The sequence below is a fragment of the Gambusia affinis genome, linkage group LG09 (genome assembly GCF_019740435.1).
Source record: "Gambusia affinis linkage group LG09, SWU_Gaff_1.0, whole genome shotgun sequence".
NCBI lineage: Eukaryota > Metazoa > Chordata > Actinopteri > Cyprinodontiformes > Poeciliidae > Gambusia > Gambusia affinis.
In genome coordinates this window covers 7,806,880-7,829,676 of record NC_057876.1, presented here as the reverse complement: position 1 = coordinate 7,829,676, position 22,797 = coordinate 7,806,880, and the positions used below count along the sequence as shown (strand labels likewise).

The window sequence follows — 22,797 nt, the reverse complement described above, 5'->3', positions numbered from 1 at the left end:
TACGCTTTCATTCATAATTTTGCTACCCTCTTTAATCTTCATCTCCTTTCACAGATGCTCCATCACATTTATGTCCAAACTTTGACAAAATGCAAGTTGGAAAGAGCATATTGGTAGAAATTGCTTTACATCTATCCCCCAGGGTTCAAATGATTTTTGTCTAATCTGTACAGATCCCCTCTCAAGCCTGTTTCCATCTAAGTGGCACCCCAAACCAAGAAAGCTTTTCTTTTTCTTTTAAAAAAACAAACAAAAAAACCCCAACTTCTTTTTGTGTTTTCATATAATTAAATATGTTATTCAAACAATTGTTCAGTGTAGAGTAATCCAGATCAATATATATATATCACCTTTTACACTACGGATTGTCAAATATAGTCTTGATTCCCTTAAAAACATCATAAATAATTCTTTATTTAGCACTAATTCATAAACTGGTTGTCTGAAACATTATTATTGCTTTTAGTCATCTTTGGTGTGCAGCAGTTTATTCTTACAGAGGGGCAGCCATTACTATCGCCTGGACATACAATAGGCAATGTTTTCAATACATTACCTATATATATAAAATCTTTGACTTGTGCCACTCTGTGCAAAATAATCATATCAACCACATCAAAAACCTACACAAAATAGCCAATGACAAAAGGGAACTAAATGAAATTGAAGACCCTCTTTTTCTGAAATACGTCACTGTACACATATAATGCCAATTACATTTTTGCTATTATAAAACTATTACCTGAAATTCCTTGTCACAGCAATTCGGCAGCCTTCATACATACCCTAACAGTAGTGCGGCTGTCAAACGTAAAAGATTTAATCTGTCCATTCTCCAAGAACACCTTCAGCACATTTGGTATGAGCAGCAAGGAGTCGTCCTTAAGCATTGTCTGAAAGAAAGACCGAAGAAGAAAAATGGGTTGTTTAGATTAGAGAAGACTGTGGTAATAAGTTAAAAAGGTGATCGGGAATGAACATAATCAAATGTAATACTTGACGGTGGGAATCAATGGATAGCAGAGGAGAGACGATGCCTCAAGTAAACAAGGAAGAGATCTTTTAACTTACCTGACTGAGAAGGAGCAAAGCTGTGCCTTAAGACAGCTATCCTATGCATTGTATTATGATCAAAGAAGGGATTATTAATTTTCTCACATCTAATATTTATCTCTTGTAAAGAAAATTGGATGGAGGAAAGTCTTAAATGAGGGGCTAAATTTAAACTTGCTACCTTTACTTGGAGCACTCTGACAGAGATAAGATCTGATATGCAGTGCAGTTTTTCTTAATTTGGATAAGATGGAAAAGGAACTCTCCTCTTAATGTCAACTTATTTTACCTTATGCAAAAGAATTACAAAGAAAATGACTCTGTTCTCAAAATGTAGTAAGATTTGTGATCAGGGAAAAAAAAAAAAAGGAAACCAAAGGTATGAGAGTCTTACACCCAGCATGAAAGCCTTAGCAAGTTTTCACAAAGATCGCAGAGTTTCTCTTAACATTTCGTCTATTTCTTATTTTCTATGACTTTCTTTTATCCTAAAGATGAGACATAGGAGACACCTGGGCAGCTCTTGATCATCAAAGAATAGTTGTAATGTAAGAGCATGTCTCGAACTAAAAGCTCTCAAAAGGCTGTTGTTCTGTGCAGAGAGTGAACTGATTTTTCTCATAACATGAAAACATTAAAACCAGCTCCATTGGTTCCCTTTACAAATTCCATCCTGCATATCTGTTCAAAAAAACTGTTAATTGTCTAAATAGCTTGGTTCCCATGCTGATCACCAATGGCCCTGTCAGGGCCGAGCAGATGTTGAAGTTAGGTGTAATGAAAAAGCTAAACAGAAGTGGCTCCACAAGAGTCTGTTGTTGCTTTATTTAAAGAATCGTGACTTTGTGGGTGTGATGAGCAATGCTGCTGTCTTTGTTCTTCCACCAGTTTCAGCTAAAAGAGACCAAAAATAATTTATCCTTTCATGTTCGCTCCTTTGTTAAATTGATGATGCTTGACATCTTTGTGAACTTTACAGCATTAATGTTATTTATAAATCATAACTCTAAACTTCTTTGGTTGGAAGGCGTGAGCATTTAATAAGGAACGACGTCGTTTCTCTGCGCAAATGATAACTTTTTTTGTGGCTTTTAAACTGGAACTACATTGTGCTGAACATCAAGTCCTTTCATGACACGGGAGGCATGAAAGGATAAGTGTTTTAGGATGAAATGTGTGGAATTCACAATCAAGTTTTTTAAATTTTTTTCTTTATTTTTTTTTTAATGATCAGCCAACTATCTACCAACAATAGTTTGATGAAGTTGATAAAGTTGATAAAGTTGGGCTGCTTAGTCATTGCAGGCCTTCTGTATGCAGATGTAAGTAATTCTTCCTCAGCATAGACAGAGTATCTGCATAGCTTAGCATGGCAATGATTAATGTTATTAGGGGGTAATTACTGTGACAACTGAGCAGCACTTGAGTACATTTCATAAATAATTTCATATCTCAGGTTTCGGACATAATCATGTGCAATTTTTCATGACTTTTTGACATGTCCAAAATATTTTTCTAAGTCTGGTTTAGCTGGGGATCACATTTTGTGTGGTGGTGCTTTATTTACTGAAAGCTGCACATCTTCCTGCATCCCTGAAATACAAAACAGATAGGCAATAATGTAATAGGGGTATCTGGAGAGAGACTAGCTCACCACAGGGATAAAACATCCAACCACAAGCGCCCGGTGCAGTGAGGAAGATACAGAACGTACAGAAAGAGAGAAAAGGAGGGATGAATGGAGCCATTTTCACTTCAAATGAAAAGCCTATAAGCAATCGCAGAGGGTTGCCTCTTGTTCCTACTTTCTAACACCTAAAATTAAGCCTTGACTTGCCTTGCTGGTTGATTTCACAACCATTCACATTCTGAAACGTGTGAGTAAAACAGCTCACATATTGGTCTTATTAGGAAGAATCCACAAGTGTTGGCCAGGGTGCCTGCACATTTCAGTGAGGTAAATTTAAAACTCTGAATAAATGGACAAAACAACTCAAGCAAGTTACTGGAATATTTTGCTAACCTAATTTGCTTTGTTAAACTTAGTCGCAGTGTGGGAAAGTTAGATACTTTGTCTGCTGAAGTTGGAGGATTTTCTTTTAGCTCCGGTGGTTGACTTCAGTTCTTATCCACCTATACCAAAATTCAATGTTAGAGTAAATGAAGTTGAATTATTTATTAACTGATTTTAGCCAACCAACGTTTTTCATCATAAAGGAGTTGGTCATAAATAACAAAAGAGAATGTATTCATTTTCTACCCCCAAAAAAGCTATATGGAGGGAAGACATTTTTAAATAATTTACTAGACTACTAAATGTTTTGCTTAAAACATTACATTACATTACAACTTTTCTCGGGGCAGCTACCAAAAAAGAAATATCACAGGAAGTGTGTTTGGGTCAGCAACCCACTTGACCTTACTGTCCCTATTTATGCAATCCTTCCATCTACCATTTATAAGCTCGGAGCTCCCAGCACATTATCAGAACCAAAGACTTTTGGATGATAGGCGAAGCATCCAGGTGCTTTCTATTTAAGCACTTAGGATCGTCATCATGTCCTTCATAACTGAAAAGCTGGAGCATCTTTTTGGCTGTTTTAAAACAACTAACAAAAGTGTCACAAGTCGCACTTAAGAGAAGTCAAATCTGTAAGAAAAAAAAAAGAAGCAATTTATTTGGTGTCCAAAAGGTTGACCAAACGTCCCGTCTCTGCCCGATGAGCTCACATAAAGTAGAGATAGAGGACAGAGATGGTTTTGCTCTTTTTTATGTTTCCTGCTTAAAAATAAAAGCTTGCAAAGATGGGGATGAAAGGGTAACAGCAATTATTTTAATGCAGCTAAAACTTACTGAGTCCGGGTCGCTGATCGACACTTGCTCTGAAAAGCGCACTTTAGGGGGGTTGGTTCGCAGGCGGGCCTTTTTGGCAGCACTTATGAAGGCAGACTTAGGTGACTAAAAACATAAGGAGAGTGATGGTTACTCTGTGAAGTATTGCTGATTGATGTACGACTTACAAGTGAGTCATGACTTGCACTTAAAAGACATGCATTAAAGAACTGGCAATAAACTGGGTGTAAAGGTGCAGCTGCAAGATTTAAATGCAAACTTCATCCACAAAAAAAGTTTCTTTATTTGAGATTTTGTAACCTTTAGAATTTTATGTAGACATATCATAGGTCTAGCCTCCAAATAATAAGATGCTTTATTTCAATGTTTGAAATAAAGCATCTGGTGGTTCTTAGCAAGATGAATTGTACATTTCTATTCTTTCTGCAGGGAATGATGCATCCACATAAAATTCTTGTTTATTAAAGTCTCGTGTGGCTGTTTATGTCCCCACTTGGAGTTGTTGTGCAGGGTTACCAGGAAAAGAAATTACTCCAGTGTACGGAGCAAGGTCATGAATACTAATGTACGTCCTCACTCTGCACCACTGGAACAGAACACTGCACTTTGTTTAGCCGTACGATTCAAATGGAAAGGGAAAAGAGCTGCGACTGACGAGGACAAGGAGTAATCTTTAGGGAGGAGAAGATGAAAGGGAGAGCGCCCCATTGTATTACCTGCTGGGGCTGCAGCACAGTGAGAACTATGGTGTCTTTGCAGCGTCTGTTGAGAGACAGCAGAAAGTGGAGGGGGTTAGATAATGCCACACGGGGTGCAGCACTGAAAGAACAGTTTTTATCTGCTGCTTTATTGCTGTTCCTTGGCTGCAAAAGGACTGAGTCATCCACAGGTTTGTTGTTGATGCTGTAAGAAACTGTTTCTTCTTTTGAGTCCATCCTCGTTACCCAAGTCTTTAGATTTTTGTTCCCATTTGCCATTGTTGCTGGCCCCCTGACTTTAAGACCCTCTTCCTCCTCCCGCCCTCCCTCCTGGGACAGTAAAGGATGTTACCTTACAAGGTCTATGACTCTCTCTCGTGGCGCGTCGCTCACCGTCTCTTCGTTTATGGCCAAGATCTGGTCTCCAGGGAGAAGTTTTCCAAAGGAAGGTCCGTCTATTGACAAAAGACATACAGTAAAAAATTATAGTCTCGTCAGATGAAATCCCTCTTGTTTACGTCCGGTATCCCTTTTTTTCCAAACATACATGCTGACTAACCGGCAGAGACGGAGCGAACGATGACAGGCCTCTGGCTGCCTGCTATGAAGCCGAAGCCTTGAGTAGGGTGGCGCTTGATGGTAACCTGTCGAGCTGAAGGAGGACTCAGGGTGCCACTGTCCATACCATCGTGGCTCTCCTCTAACATGTCAGTGCTGTGAAGTAAATGCAAATCCAGAAGTTCAGAATTTGCAAATTCAGGCCCATTTTTTGACACATATTGAACACATGGTGTCACTTTTGCAATCCCAAACTAGGATGTATTTTGTTGGGACATTATGTGCACATTAAAAAGTGTGGCATTCAACACCTTGCGAATAATCTTTTACTGCAAATACAGCTGCCAGTCTTTTGGATGATGTCAACACAGCTTTGTACACCTAGAGACTTCTGGCTCAGCTCAGTCAGACTGTATGGAGGGTGTCTGCGAACAAATATTTTCACAGACACTTGATGGGATTTAGGTCTGGACCATATCTGTATATGGATATGCTTTGATCTAAATTATTCCATTGTAGCTCTGGCTACATGTTTAGGGTAGATGTCTTGCTGAATGGTGAACCTCTAACCCAGTTTAAAGTCTTATGCAGCCTCCAGCAACTTTTGTTACTGGATTGGTCTGTACTTATCTCTAACAAGCTTCATAACAGTTTTCTGGCTAAACAAAAAAAAAATAAAATCAACATAACATGATGCTGCCACCACCTCGTTCCTTCGCGTGTTCAGTGATGTAGTTTGCAAAATGCAATATGTGACTTTTCGTGTGGGCCAAAACATTTCATACTGGTTTCAACAACCACATGTTTGCCACATGCTGGCTGTGGACTGTTCAAGACAAACTGCAAATTGGACTTTATGCTTTTTCTTCGGCACTGATATTTTTGTCCTTCACCTCTTGTGTAGTCTGACTGATAGGTGTCGCATCAACAGATTCTTCCACCAAATCTGTTTTGCTTGGAACCTAAACCCACTTTAAATTTCTTGACAGATGAATATTATGGTTGTATATTGTGAAAATGTGAGCGGTTTCAGAAAGCATCCCTATTTAAAAAAACACTACCAGGCTGCTTGCAAACAATCTCCACCTTTCACATGTGTTCGTGTGTCCATCCTGGACCTTGGCCATTCCCTGAGAGGAGGGAGCAACATGGGACGGGGTCGCGCTGCAAAGGCTGCTCTCTGTGTCGCAATCATTCACCTGTTTAAAGGGAAGAAAACAGAAATAAAAACAAGCCGGTGAGACGCTCTGTTTTCTCACTCGCAACCAATCTGCCTCGTAAAGTTTTCCCACATAAAACAAACTGAAGAAAAATCAAAACAGAGTCAAGGATGTTGGAAAAATATTTGCCTCAGGTATCTGGCAGCAAAACCCGCAATTATGAGGAACCAGCAGCACACAGAGGACGTAACACATTAAGGGCTTGGAATCTGACAGTTTCTGCCTGCGTGGACCGCACAAATGCTGCGAACCACACATGCTCTTTTACAGATGCCTGCGTGGGTGGCTGTGAAAGCAAGGCCACTGAAAACGAGTGAGTGTGTGTTTCGGGCAGGAACAAAAAAAAAAAAAAAAGGAAATCATTGTGTGAGGGAGAGCAAAACCAGATATTTATGCCCATATCCGCAATGATTGCTGACTCAAGATGAGACGCGGATTGTGATGTTAATGGTGCAGATGGGCTGGAATAGAAAGATGCAGACAAAAAGCATGGCTGAACTGCCCGGGATTGTAATGCAGGGACACATTGTTGGGAGCCAATAGCTTTCTGAGTGCCACAGTCAGTGAAAAGGAGAGGGCGAGTCAAAACGGTCAATAGTTTAGATTTATATTCTTCTAGGATGTGCTTGTGCAGGGCCATAGTGGAGCATGGATTATTTACCGTTGCATCATGTACCATTCATTTCTACCCTGTGTCACTGTGTAAGATAAGCTTATTCCACATCAAGAAATGCATTACATTAAATACAATTGGCATTTCAAAAATAATCATTTACACTGGGAAAAGTATTTGCACCCTTAACCATTTTATCCGGTTTTGCTTTCCAGTCACTCTCACCTGTTACGTGCCATTAAATAAAACCTATATAACCATGGTCCTTTTTTTCAAATACTGATTTTATTTTTTTAAAGAAAAAAATCTGGATATATGGGACAAAATAATGGCTCTTTAGAATCAAGAAATCAGTTAAATGGAACATGTCTGACAACAGGAAGAAAGGCATAAAGTCATGCACTGATCAAATGAAATTCAAAATCAGATAAGAAACAGAGTTAATGATCTCTGTCAGTGTCAAAAGGGTTATAAAGTTATTTATGAAGGGGGTTTATACATCAGGAATGCTGCAGTGTGTCAAATCCCACCTTTTAACACATGTTAAATGAGGCAGACTTCTCCATTCCAGTTTTAGATAGTTCTTTGAGAGCTATTATCCTCTACTGGAGAAAATGTGAACCAGTGATGAGCCCAAATTTCTCCAAGAGCGCATTAACTAGTCACCCAAGATGTACGAAAAGAGCTCAGAAACACATCTGAAGAACTGCAGGCTTCTCTTGTCTCGGTTAAGGTCATTGCTCATATTTTAACAATAAGAAAGAGTCTCTGCAAAATTAGATCCATGGAATACTGTAGCTCGACGACAAAACACTTTTGACCATAAAAAGAACAAAAATGTCCATAAAACATCTTGATCTCGATGATCCACAAGACTTTTAGTAAGGCAGTCTGTGGACTGACAAAAGAAAATTCTAACTTCTTGCTATGGTATCTTTTTTAAAACCAGCACACAACTTCAGACAAAGGAGCTCATGACAACAGTGGTGAGGTGGGGGTGTTATTATCTAACCCATAACTTTTTGCCAGTTATGGGTCTGTATCATGTGCCACAATTGATGAAATCGTGAATTTTGCTTTTTGACAGAAGATCCTGAGGGACAATGTCTGACAGCCACTTTGTTGTCTTTGGCTCAAGAGCAAGTTGGTTTTGCATCAGGACGGTACTGTATTCTTATGCACAGCAAGTTCCTCTCTGAATGGCTCAAAAAGCAAAATGAAAGTTTTGGAGTGGCCTAGACAAAGTCCAGTATTGAATTTCATTGAGATGCTGTGGCATAACGTTGAAAATGTTGTGCTTTGACGGGAGCAAAAATGATAAATGGTTATTGTAAATGCCAGCGGTCTGGAATGGGTTGCTTTTTTCTTGTAATAAACACAAAAAACATCTAAAAACTGCATTTTTTTTTTATTGCCTTCGATAGGTTTTGAATGCAACAAAAAAATTATTTAATGATCTGAAACATGTGAGGATGACAAATAAACCCCGGAAGAAATCTGTAAAAAGGGAATACATTTTAACCAGTCTGTTTATAAAATATTAATTTCAAAGAAGCTTTCAGTATTCAGAGTTCATGTCTTTTTCACTGGCCTGCTATAGACATATCAAAGGTGCACAGTGGAGATCAAAGAGCCTACTCTTGCTTGTTCTGCCTCTAATAAAGAATTGTGTCGTTTTGATACTTCCAATTTTTTCCGGCGGAGCTGATGTTTCCCATTCATCCTTCCACTCTCTTCTCATGTCATTTTCTTCTTTCCACCATCTGTCACTGGGAGCAAACCCATCCTGTACATCTTTCCTCTGACTGGTGGTTTGTGAGGGACATGCAATGATTGCAGAGGGTTAAGTCAGAAACACCTTCGGAGCCTGATTTGTAATTTCACTGATGAGTAGATGACCTTGTAGCGAGTAAGGAACACACTGGAACCAAAATAAAGCTGAAATGGTGCTCTGCCACCAACCTGATTGTTATCCAAAAAGATGTTTCACTCCTCCCCCTTCTCCGTCTTCTCCCTGTTTACTGTCCTGGGGCTTTTTGGAAGGAAACTCAGAGTTGGCAGCTTTAAATTCCTATCACAAGTTTTGGGGATTAGTTTCAGCATCCAGAACGAGTGGAGTGGTAGCCCCTAACAGATGGGAGGATGATAAAGGCGGCCAGCGGCCACCGCAGCTTATACACGTCTGCAAAGATAAACAGTTACTCAGCAAAGGGAGCAACCTTTCGCTAAATGAAGACACAGGGGAATTCTGTCAAGAAATGATCCCCAAGGACATTGGCAGGCCTTCTGTTGCTATGGCTACAGCTTTACTACACTCGCTGAAGCTATGGTTAGTGGGTGGACGGCAATAGGGATGCAGTGGCTGTACGAGAAAGAAAGCTAACCAGACACTCTTTGATTGCTCTGCAGCAACCGTGGACAGATGCCAGCATTTCCTCAGGCACTGGAGGTCAGAGCCTCGCATACCTGCTGTGTTCAGGCGTCAGGGTTTGCAGCAGCTCGCCACGCCTTAGGGTGTGGAAAAGCGACCTTTCTCTTATTAACCCTGTGGGCCTGAACTCAAACATGTTTGTTGTTAACAAAGGTTGCTGCATTTTAATTCAGAATGTATGTTCCCCAGGTACATTTTAATTAATCTAAAGGTCTTTGTATTTGGTATTTTTTTTTATTATGAACATTATCCTCAGTGTCTTTTTTTTTGTATAAATTTGCATGGGTACATAAAGTGTCTGTGGAACTGTGAGGAAACAACTGCTTCACATGAGCAGTTATTATTTTTGCATCTAAAGAGGAACAATCTAGAGCAGGCATGTCCAAAGTCCGGCCCGGGGGCCAATCAAGGCCCGCGGTCATATTTAATACGGCCCGCAGCTTCGGTCTTATAATGTATTATTTATGGCCCACGTGCACTGTCAAACAGAATAAATAAATCCTAAAACTTGAAACTGTAATTCCTCCTTTCTTCAAATGGTGGCAGCACCACTTTAATACTATTGTCTCCGCATCCGTGTGCCGAACCCCTCTCGCTCATTTCTGCCATGGCCACTGCAAAGAAAACGAGGAAAGTTGACAGTGAGGACCGTCGCTTTCAAGAGAGATGGGAATTACAGTACTTTACTGAAAATCAAGGCAATTGTGCTTGTCTAATTTGTAATCAGACGGTTGCGTTGTTTAAGGATTTCAACGTAAAGAGACACTACCAGACTAGACATGCTAACACATACGACAAGCTAACAGGGAGTGACCGTGCTGAAAAAGTGAAGCGGCTCAAAGCTGTACTGGCATCACAACAGCGATTCTTCACGTGGGCCTGTGAGTCAAAAGAAAATTCCACCAGAGCAAGCTACGAAGTGGGTTATCTGACTCTCCAGATATGAATGAAAGGCAGAATTTGTGTTTTAGAGTTGTTCTCATCTGCCTGAGTGGCTTATATTTGGTTATTTTGTCATTTGAAAAATAAAGATAAATGTAACAATGAAAATTGTTTTATAACAGTGTGTATTTGCATGAAACTTAAGTAGTTAAAAAATGTTCGAGCAAGCTATTGGCCCTCGGGCATCTTCACTTTATCAAATCTGGCCCTCTTTGCAAAAAGTTTGGACACCCCTGATCTAGAGTCAGTGCACAGCTAAAGTTATTACAACTAAAAACCAGCGATCAGGCCCGAAATGTTCTTTCACTTGTGGCTATATGCTAATTACACTAGAGTAAAGAGCAGGAGTGCAGAAAGACCATCAGATTTTCTTTATTACATAATAAAACATGAATACATTTTAAGACTGTGCTTATTATTTAATCATATTTCAAAACATTTCTTTTACATGGTAGAATTACGTATTTGCTGCAAAATGAGTAGGAAACTTTCATAAAAGTGTAAATCTAGTCGATAATAATACCGGCTGGTCTTTGCGAAACAGATGACATTGAGAACAAGGTAAAAAACCCCAAAAAAAAACAACAACAAGCTGTTCTGTTCCAGTCCAAGATTCTGTGTGAATACAGGACACTTGTTAATAGCCAGCTTGTATTTTCCAAGAATTCCTTATTGTTTTTGTATTTTCAAAAAAATTCTGACATTGTTGCATCCTACTCTGATAATACTGGAAAACAGAATGCCCTGGATTGAAAGGCCTTACCTCACCACAAAAACATGTCAGTGCATATAGAGCAAGACACTTAAAAGATATTGTACGCCAAAAGAAACTTACTGTTTTTCTTGATAAAGTTTCCTTTAAAGAAGAATGTATGGGTCGTAAGTGACCAGCCCAGGCACGCTGGTTGCCAGCCTATCTAAAGCTATTGTAAGTGAGTAAGTCTTCCTCTCAATTGCCCAGTTGCCAGTGCTGGACTACCATTATAAGGTGACTTCAGAATGGCTATAGGCTCCTGTGACATCGGATGCACAACAGGCACAGGTAAGTAAGGAAGCGGATATACCTGTGGCACAACAGGAAACTAACTTATTGAGGGAAAGTGCAGGGTGAACCATCTATCCATCCATCCATCCATCCATCCATCCATCCATCCATCCATCCATTTTCTAACAGCCTTGTCCCTAGTGGGGTGCCTATCTCCAGCTAACCTTCAGGTCGAGAGGCAGGGTCACCCTGGACAGGTCGCCAGTCTGTCACAGGCAGGGTGAACCAGAAACACAAAAATAAACAGAACATTTCACAGGTATACCGAGAAATGCAAAGGTAACAAATCACCAAAACACAATCTCCAAGTAGATCAAAATTAGGCAACTAAACAAAATTTCAGCAAATTGTGGCACATTCAACTTAACAAAAACCTAAATATCTTGATTTGGGTATTCCGACTGTTTAATATTGATATTAAATGGTTTGAGGTGATATACGTTAGATAAGAAACTTAATATTGGTTTAGGCATTTTGAGCGGTGTGGATTTCCAGATGTTTTACTGAATTGTCTGTGGTAAATATTACTGAAAAAACCCTGTTCAGTGCAGTCTGTTTTAAGGACGTAAACAAGTGAGCCACTACTCACCCTGCTCTGTTAGTGTTAGTGTGTGCATTGGACATTTTTGGAGACAGCAAAGGTCCTTCAAGAACAAGAAAACGGTTAGTCTTACTCAGAATTTTACTGATTAAAGTAGTCGTCAAATAAAATCAGAGTCCAAACAAATGGACTGAGATTTATGGCTACATGAGACACTGAAACAAATGCTTTCAAAATAAAACTACTTAACAAAATACTGATTTCTGCCCTTCTAACTTCCAGGAGTTGCTGTTTTTTTTTATGTGTAATTGATGCATCAGTCACTGATATAAGGAAACTATTTCAGTTCCAGTGAGCATGACACTTCATCATGGCACCTTTAATTATCCAACCACTTTCTTGTTACGCTTGAGGAGTTTCTTTTCACTCACTTTACTCCAATAACGTCTGTTAATTGTCATACCCACTGATTAACTGTGTTTCATAAATGTAAATGCCAGAATTATAAATTGTAATTTGTTGCGGAGATGAAATCACATTCGAAAACTGGGATTTGGGTGGCACTAATTGGAGACTGGGGAGAGCAGTGAATAACTGCATCTTATGGGATCTTTGACTTTGGAATGCAGACAATTGCTCATTACCTATTATTCATTATGTACAGAGAGAGCTGGTAACCACCATGTTAGGTCAGACACTAAGAAATACATTAACTCAATTAGAATGAAGCTAACCTAGCAGATATATTTAATGTTTTATGTTTAGGTCAAACATATATATATATATATATATATATATATATATATTTTTTATTTTTTTTTTACTGCGGCATCATAGAAAAATCCTTCCTCACCCTTGAGTTCAAGCTACCAACATTTCGTATTAAACGCAGCAAATATTTGAGATTGGAGAAATCCTATTAGTAATACCTAAGAGGCAACACAATAATCTCTCCACTGTACTGTGAAATGAACCTTCCCACATAAAAAGAAAAAAAGAAAAAAAGAAATCGCTACCTGTTTGGCCTACAGTAGTTTTACAAATACAAACACAACATGGAGACCTGACTTCAATATGCTTTGAGATTCAAGTTTCGCTTAGAAATGTGACTTTTTGTTGACATGAGTTGAGATTTGTGTCTTAAAATAATTAGGCTTTGAACTGAAAGACTCAAATGAAAGAATCCACAGGGAGTGAACTTTATCCTGTTTATATGACGGCTGACCAGGACAGACGCATAAATCCTACAGGAAAGCAAAACCTACTCCTTCTTCAGTTGGAAAAGTTAGAAGAAGTCCCGCTGGTCCTCTCAGATCAAGTTTTTGTGGTGTGTTTAATCCGGACAAATCTTTGGCAGTCCTCTGACTAAAATTGGATGCAACTCCCATTGTTTAATCATTTTAATATCCTGTCCTGTCTTCCAACATTACTTCCGTTTTATTCAGTGCGCCAATAAAGACATATTTATTATTCGAGATCAATGCCTGCATTACCCTTTTTAAACTCAAAATTATTTAACTTTTCTTTACGTTTAGCCTGCTTTAGATTTTTTTCTGACCCATGGGAATAGATTTACAGGGATATATTCTCATTTTTACTTTAAACAATTAAAACTGAATCTCTGTTAGTTGTCTTGATGTTGATGCAGATCCATCCATCCATCCATTTTCTGTTCACCCTTTGTCCCTAATGGGGTCAGGAGGGTTGCTGGTTCCAATCTCCAGCTACGTTCCGGGCGAGAGGCGGGTTCACCCTGGACAGGTCGCCAGTCTGTCGCAGGGCAACACAGAAAACATACAAGACAAACAACCATTCACACACACACTCACACCTAGGGATAATTTAGAGAGACCAATTAACCTGACAGTCATGTTTTTGGACTGTGGGAGGAAACCAGAGAACCCGGAGAGAACCCACCATGCACAGGGAGAACATGCAAACTCCATGCAGAAAGACCCCGGGCCGGGAATCGAACCCAGGACCTTCTTGCTGCAAGGCAACAGTGCTACCAATGCGGAGCCACCTTTAATGCAGATATCATTGCTTTTCTTTGAAATATAATAATAAATCATGTGAAGATCCAGATTTCACCCAGAGTTTATGTATTACCTCACTCCCATCACTAACTTCATTTGTCTCTTTGCACAAATTAGAGATGGAGCCAGATTAAGTCCATTTATCAAGCTCTGCAAACCTTTTTTATCACTTTCACTTTCTGAAGTCGTTGCCCATATTGCAGCTCTTTTATAAAAGTTTTGCTGAAGATATCCCTTGAACGTTTACAGACATTTGTGTGACTTCTCAATTGTGTCGTCTAAGCACACAACGGTCTGCTTTGCTATTTGCGCATTCAATGTAGAACCATGCCATACCAATGTTACATCATGCTAAAATTTGATTTCATATTTTAACATTGTCTACCTGCCTCCATAGGAATGATTACTCACTCAAAGATCCTTGGTGTGGCATAATGGCCGATTGCCCAATAACGTTTTCCCCTCTTTTTCATACAAAGCAGCAATAAATATGGGTTCCATCAAACCTCTGAAGGTTTACTGAGGCATCTGGTGACAGATGCTTTTAGTCTAAGACTTTTTGTGTTATGTTTCTTCTCAAATCGTTCCTGAACTATTTTCGCTTTGTGGGAGGGCACATTATCCAGCTGAAAGAGGTCTCAGCCATGTATTATTTCCAAGAAAGCGTGTAAAGGTTCTGCAACAATGCTTAAGTAGGTGGGTGAACATTGCCCAGAGCATCACACTCCCACACTGGCCTTGCCTTCGTCGTATAGTACATGCCGGTGCCATGTGTTCTCTGGGAAGTAATGATTATACCACAATCATGTATGCAATAAAATGTCACTTATGGGACCACACAATTTTGTCCAGTTTTCTTGGTCCAGTTCTGATGTGTGTGTATAGGTGCACATGCTATTAACACAACATAGTCTACAGTTCAAAGAAAAATGAGTAGCATTGACAGTTTGTTGTCAGTCATCACAATGGCTGAACATGAAGTGATTTTCAAGTGTTAACTGTGAGCTGACAAGGAGTGATGAGAAGGTAGTAAAAGCTGGAATCAACAACTGCAAAGGAGAAGAAAACAAAACAAAACAAAAAAAAAAATCTAAAAACTGTTTCTCATAAATACAGAAAAATAACTAAACATGAAGAATTGGTTTTAACTGGAATGGAAGACAACCCTCAGGATGATTTTTGTAGATGCTGTAACTCATTGAACATGCTGATGTCTTGTCATTCTGTTCTGAGCTCCAAACTTCCTCTCTGTCTTTTTCCTCCCTCCTCAGTGAGTCACTTTGTTTTTTTTTTGTTTTTTTTTCAGCACATTAATCAAGACAAATGAATGATGAATGACGGCGGACTAACTTTGACATAAACTCTCACACATTGCTTGGGCATTTGTGATGTATTTCTGCTGCTCATGATATGAATCGTGAAAACGGTTTATACAGCTCATAACATGGACAGAACAAAATGATGTATATGCCTACTTCACGCATCAATAATTAAAAACCTACCTCCCTCAGTGTGCATTTGCTATGTTCTGTTATTTTGATAGAGGATTTTGGAGGTGTTCTGTTGTTTGTACTTGCAGATTATGTATAAACAGGCATGCTGTGCAGCATAGTAAATGTTTTACCATGGGTTAGATCGCTAGGAAAGTAAATCTTAGATGTCTTTGCACCATAGATCCCCACTTACTGTGTCATAACAAGTAAGATTATCCAAACAAATATCCCTCTCCATCATGCAAAAAATTTATATCCAACCTTCATAAATGAACTTTTTGCAGCCCCGTTTAACCGTTGAGCTAAGAAGTGAGATGTGAATGTATTTTTAATGTTATAAGAATGTTATAAGAATTTTCTTTACATTGCTGTTTTCAAATGTTCTCATCACCAGCAACCAAAAACGTCAATTCATTTTATTGACTTGTTTTGCAAGACCAACCAAAAGGAGCAAATAACTGTGAAGTGAAAGGAAAGATAATGAATGGTTTAAAAAACAAACAACAACAACAACAAAAAAGAACATTGACAAGTAACATCTAAAATATGTCTCTTCTTGTTTTATTTAGACCATTGAGTTAATACTTTGTAGAAATATGGTCGGCTGCATTTAGAGGTGCAAATGTTTTGGGCTGTGTCTAGCACAGCAAAGCTTTTTTTTGTGTCTATTTCCAATTATATATTCTAGGGTGATATACATGCAGGACACAATGATCAATTTTTATTTCTCATGTGACCAGCATCTTCATTCACATGACTGTTGAATTATCCACTTGTGGCATTTTTGTGACTTTCTTACATTTCTTCAAACTTTATCCATGTGCTGTCTGCTGTGTTGGTCTTTATTATGTTGCTTGTTTACTAATTTTCTATAGCAATTCTCTACTTGCATGTAATGAAATACTACATACAAGGGAGTCATCTGACATGGGGGCGGAGGGAGAGGGGGGCCCGGACGGGAGACAGAATATGATTTCAGGGATCCAAGCCTTTATGACGTCTGATGAGAGTTGGAGAAGGTGGGCCCTCTCCTGTTGAGAATGGTGTGTTTAGGATCATTTAGAACGGTGCCCCATTAGATTATATAGTAGGCTGCCCCAGTCATTGTTGAGATGAAAGAATACTCTCAGAGACGTTATCTTAAGTTGTGTACTTTTAAAAATAAGTAGATGCTAGCAAGGAAGAAAGTGACAAGACTTAATGCATCTCATACGTCTTTCCTCCTTAGGCACAGTTTCTCTCTGTTCAAAGCTAAGCACATATTATGATCGACATTGAATAAAAACACACTGTCCCTGACCATAACCTGTGCAAAAGCTGGATTTTTTTATTTTTATTTAACCTTAATTTACACAGGTTGTCCCATTGAAATCCAAGCCATTGACAAGAAAAAGGATTTATGTTAAAATTTTGGACCTTTTACCCAAACTACACTCTTGCTGAGTCTTTGATAATTTGCTTATCTCTGAAAAGCTATTCATCAAAAATAACTGAAGTAATTAAGAAAATAAATGATATATATATATATATGGGAGAATATTAATTTGAAAGCGTAGCCTGATTATGCTGAGAGAATAATTACCAAACGAGTTTCAAGAGTAAATGGAACCTTAATTTCCAAAGATAAGTTGTGAAAAGGAGAAAAAGAGTATTCTAATCACTCTTTAATCAAATGGTTAGCTAATTTATTTAGTTCCGTGTTGACTGCAGTATTGGAAAGAGAACTAAAAAAAGTTCTAGTTTTTTATCCAGTCACTGGAAGAATAAATTTATTACCCTAATATTCAATTGCTGTTTTGTTATTGAGTTTAAAAATGGCTTCAGCCAACATAAAGTATAAAGAAAGTTGAAAATACCAAAGCCTTTTAAGCTTTTTTAAAAATGATATGCTTATTAAGACACTATAAAACATTTAGTGAAACAAAGTATCCTGTTTAAGTGATAGTCAAGTTTTAGCAGGCTGTTGTCTATGAAAATATTCCTACTTTTTTTTTAATTAGGTCAATCATTTTTAATTTTTTAATGTTCACACTTGAACATAATTGTGATTCACCTTTTAGGTCCTTTCTAAAATATTTTGACAGATTTAGGCCCACAATCTACCTGTGGTAAGTTCATGTTGGGGATCAGTTTTGGGGATTTTCATGCTTCTGTTGTGTTTTCATGGCAGCGGGCATTTGTCATTTGTAAACCCATGAGATGTGGACTTTATTTTTTACATATAGCTACACCTTTCTCTCCACAATGAAATTTATTCTTACCAGAAAGTATTTCAACTACTTTTTTCCCCACCTGTGGTGCATTGTAAAGCCACAAAGCCTGGTCAGTATGAGCAGATTTAAATTTGCAGCAGCAGCTGGTTTGTAATTTAAGAGGGATGGAACTGGCCAAATGCAAAGCTAAATCATCTCCACACTGGGATATTGGGAATATAGAGAAAATCTTCTACTTCATGCACCCATGAAGCTGAAGGTCAGTTTCAGGCACACACAAAGATGTATACATAGAAATGTGTTTTCACGGAAAAGGAAATTTGAACAAAAATCTAAAATATACTAAGATAATATTGTATATGTATTGTAGATAATATTCTTCTATTTCTTGATTAAAACAGTCTATTTTTCAATATTGTAGCCCCTTACCAGCACCCCTGATTATGTTTGCATCCTTTAAAGTCATGGCATGGTGATGCAAAAGGGCAGCAATACAGACACAGTCCTAAAATAGAACTACGTAGTTACAGGGAAGAAATCGAATGCTTACAAGATGAAAAACCAAGATATAAATGATCAGCCATCAGCTCCCAGTGACTGAGAGGAGATATGTTTTGTCTGACGGTTTCTTTTGGATCTATGATTTCTGTCTCGGGATGTTTGTCTTTTGCTGTTTTGAGGCATGCGTCAGTAAGTTAGAGGACACTGCTTTCTCTTGAGACTTTTTGAAGCCACTTGTACTCTGGCATAAATCCAATACTGAGCTATAGCTGGACTCTGCATATAGTTGAACTTTTTTCTCTCATGTAACTCTTTACTGCACACTTCTTTTACAGTTCTGTCTTTCCTCTTTCATGGATAGTATATTTGAGGCATTAGCAATAAATGCTAGTTATAAGACAAGGCTATCAGTCAAGGGTAATACACCTGGTCTTTACAAATTTGATTCCTAATTGATGTTTATTATTGGGGTCTTGTTCGCAATAGAAATGGGCTGGTTACTGGTACCAAGGTTTTAGGATGGGATGCTTTCAGCGCCATTACAATTGCTTTTTATGTCATTCCTACAAATTGAAACAATATCTAATGATGTTGGTGCATGTTGCTTGCTATGTGATAATGATATGGCTTGCAATAAGTAATGAAGCACTCAAGAGAGTTATTTCTTTCTGCTTTAGGTTTGTTGTAAGCATACATAGCATGTACATTAGACGCAGCAAAAATAATGGTGTTTCTAATCCAATGCTTTTGTGTGCAAATACAAATAAACAGTTATTTTTCAAGGCTATTACACCATGAGAATCTCACAGAGTTCACAGCCGAGACAGAGATGTTGTAGTTTTTCCACACACAAAAAAGTAGCACGGATGGCCGCAGAGGTCCAGCGGCCAGCACAGCCATTTATATCATGCAGCCGCCCACGTCTGCAAAGTGAAATGCAGAGTGGCTGTGACAGCAGCAGAGCAGCTCTGTCTCTTTGCTGTCACCCTTCACTGAAGCAAACAGTTCTCTGCAGCTTGCTTGACAGCGGAACGATTCAGAATGACACTCATTCTTAGAGAAGTACAGCATGGCTGCTTCACCCTCCCTCTCTCTGGTGTTCTCCGACCCATGAGATATCACCCACACGCCCCTCCCCGCTCCGCCCTTTTTGTAACTACCAATAAAGTGCTCTCCTTCCGCAGTCTGCAGTACTCAGCTCATTTCCCACACAATCCACACTTTCTGTGTTTGCGCCTCGGCCTAATGTCCATTTCCCACAGTGTAAACACACATTTCCACAAACGCTCTGCCTGCAATATATTAATTCATACATTGTGTTTAACTGCACAGAAAACAGTCTAAGGAGCTTCTATGCTCGGTTTCCCACAGCAACATAATGGCCTGAAAAGAGAATATCAGTAGGCTTGGTACAACAGCTCGCTGCTGATTTAAATGTATAATGACAAGCTGAGGACAATCCAGAACAATTCTGCAATGAGATGATTTGTGTGGTCTCCTAACCCAGCTGCAGTGTGACACAGCACAGCAGAGCATGTTCTGTGTTTGTTGTTGCTGCTTTCCAATAGATTTCATGCCTGACGAGTGCTACTGTTTATTTACCTGATGAGGTGATTCCACTCATCAGAGATTAAATGTAAAATGTCAGATATCCTCCTCTAACGCAGCATGTTGGCTCTGCCTGTCAAAGGGCTCCATGCCTCAGGTTCACGCCACAGTCAGGGGTTGATTCATGACCCAGGCTCCCCGCTGTCAGAGGTCTCGCTGATTGAAGCGTCTGTAATAGTTCTCCCTCTGCTTCCTGCTCCCTTCTCTTACCATTGACTTATCGAGGCCTGGTATGTCTTAGTGGGTGTGCAGAGAATACCAAGTGGCTGTGCCATCAGGGTGTGTAATTATATAGCCTGCTGAGATGCTATGCTCCTGCAGCCTGCACACTTTGGCCCAGCTAGGATCCACTCATCCACCACATAGCTTGGACCAAAGTCTGCTGTGGCGAGCATTTTTTTGGGGGGTTTTTTTCTGAGCTTTTCTAATGTGTCAGCACAGGTTTCTGTAATGCGTCTCTCTATCTAGCTGATAAAACATGTTCAACAGCCCATTAATGGACACTATATACTGAACGTAACAACCCTTTTACTGAAATTTTAGGTTTTCCTACTACATAGAATATGTTTTATGTAGCAGCTTTAGCGCTCTGACAGGGAACAAGACAGTTCTTTGTCCTATCGTATGTAGGTACATATCATTGGAAAAAGTGAGTTAAAAATAATTCTTAACTCAAAAATTGAAATCCATTATCTAGATATTCATTACACATAGTGATATAATTTACTACCCAAATTTATTTGGGTTAAATTTTGGGAAATGTATCTTATCAGTAAGTTTGGTACAACAGCACTTTGAACTCCCTTGTTGCTGAAAATGTGCTTTATAAATAAAATGATCTTACCTGACCTTATTTAATTTTGGAAAATGCCATATTAGCCTAATCACATATTTGATTTATTTTTATTTATTTTTTTTATGATTTTGTAGCTGCATGGGTTCAGATCATCAACACAGGAATGGCCTGCCTTTGCATTTCTCCTAACAGCATTCCCAATCCCAATGATGTGTGGCATTAAGCCTCTGATTGGGCTCTTCATCTTTTTTAAAGCCCACAAACTTGGATTTGACCTCGATCAACAAAACATAACCAATCTTATTACTGTGCATGTACTGCACTACTGAATGTCATCAATTTTTTTTTGAACTTCTTCATTCATACAAATTGATGTGAATATGCCAGAATCTTGCAAATCTTTGAAGGACAGTGGACATCAGTTTGGTATACACTTTCTACTGCTTTGCTGCTGAAAGCTATGCAAACAAGCTTGACGTCACCTAACTATATTATCCCGTTTAAAGTGAAACATTTAATTTCCCATCAGAATGACGCTCCAGTATAATTGTAGACAGTAATGCCTAAAATGCATGCAAAGCATTGCGGGGAACAGGAATAAGGTAGCTAAACTGGATTTGGTTTTGTGTTTTGTGCATTGCTTTATGCCAGGAATCAAATTGGTTATTTGATTTTCTTGATTTGATTTGATTCAAACAGATTGAATTAAATAACTGAGCCAGAGCAAAAACATTACAGTTGCCATTAATGTAAGGACTAGCAGTAGCAACTTACTGTGCAATATTAGATAAATCTTCGGCATTATATATCCAGCATTGGTGCTGTTCTGTTTTCACTCTTCATTACAACATTAATCTATCTTTGTGTGTCAGGTTCTGGCCAGGCCCTGGCCACAACCCCAGTATCCTCAGATGACTAGTACGCCTGATCCACTGCAGTGGTGTTTCTGAAACTGCACAGTAGCTGAAAGCATTAGCAAGTTAATGACCTGTCACAAACAGCAGACCAAGAAAGCCTATCCTATCCAAAGGGAAATATAAGAGATTCTCCGTAATGAAGTAGCTAAAGTTTGTCCAAAAAGCCCATCTGTTTTCACCCATTCAATGCCGGAAAAGAAAAATGTCCATTGTGGCTGATAAACCTTTCACATTTCAGTGTTGTAGCTGTTTTGTGTGACTGCAAATAAGGTGGAAAAGTTTTTAAAATGGCCACAGATTGGGTTAAAGATTGGTCTATTTTTTAAAACCCAATCATTAAATTAACTTCATAAGAAGATATTTAATCTTCCCTCTCTGATTTGGAAAGATGGTCCTGAGACATTGAAGCACTTTATAATATTCTGGTGGCTGTCTGCTCTCACCTTCAGTGTGGAGGAAATGAATACATGCTTGGCTGCTCTTGGTGCTTTAATCCATTTAATGCACCTTAGGCAGGAGATGAATATGCAGCTTTCTGTGGTTGGGCACGTTTTAGGAGTCTCAACTGTTGTATTGAAGCAGAACTGCTGACTGCATGCAGTTCTGATTGCGTTTATCATTGTCATGCCCAGTCTTCTTTCACACATTAGTCATGGAGTTTCATATTTAGGAAAATAATATGTAATCGTTGTCCTGGTGCTTGCTGCTCTGACGCTGTTCACCTTTAGTCATGATTTATAGACCTCATCACCAACACAGGTTGCTTCTATTGCATTTACTCCCTTACAGCTATACGCCTCTAGATTTTCCTAGCTAAAAACACTCAAAGTTTTGTTTTTTGTTTTTGCTGGAAGGTGCCTGATAGAAAGTAAACCAATGTTTATTTCAATAATCATCATGGCTTGGCAACTATATGAAGACTGCTAGGATTTGTGATGAATTAGCCAAAAAATTGAGCACTTTCTTTCTTTTTTTTTTCATTGTTAACAGTGTGGTCAATAAGATTGTTTTGTACCAGCAAGCACAGGGTGATTACTGAGTATGGGGGGAAAAAATCAATGCCAGTGTGGGGATTACCAACAAGATTGCAGGTATACTGGTGTGCAGCCCATTGTTTTGGGCTTTCTGCAGGACCGTTTCAAGAGATCACCCTCTCATGTTGGTAAATTAATAAAGATGGATCGTAAATAGCTAAATTAGATCTGTTTTATTTAAGCTACAGTTCTTTTGAGATGTTTTACACTCATTGATATTAATGCCATTTTAATTAAACATTTG

The 22,797-nt window shown here is 38.8% G+C and overlaps 1 protein-coding gene across 2 annotated transcripts in view; it reads right to left on the bottom strand.

Annotated features, from left to right (window-relative positions):
• frmpd3 (FERM and PDZ domain containing 3) overlaps positions 1–22,797 on the bottom strand; it is a 96,706-nt gene that overhangs the window by 10,930 nt on the left and 62,979 nt on the right. For both annotated transcript variants that reach the window (XM_044127609.1, XM_044127608.1), the window contains exons 4-9: positions 6,250–6,362; positions 5,165–5,319; positions 4,958–5,060; positions 4,624–4,669; positions 3,908–4,012; positions 786–893 (exon numbers count right to left, since the gene is read on the bottom strand). In XM_044127609.1, coding sequence (XP_043983544.1) covers positions 786–893; positions 3,908–4,012; positions 4,624–4,669; positions 4,958–5,060; positions 5,165–5,319; positions 6,250–6,290 — 558 coding nt within the window. In that variant the 5' untranslated portion in view covers positions 6,291–6,362. The remainder of the gene's footprint in view (positions 1–785; positions 894–3,907; positions 4,013–4,623; positions 4,670–4,957; positions 5,061–5,164; positions 5,320–6,249; positions 6,363–22,797) is intronic.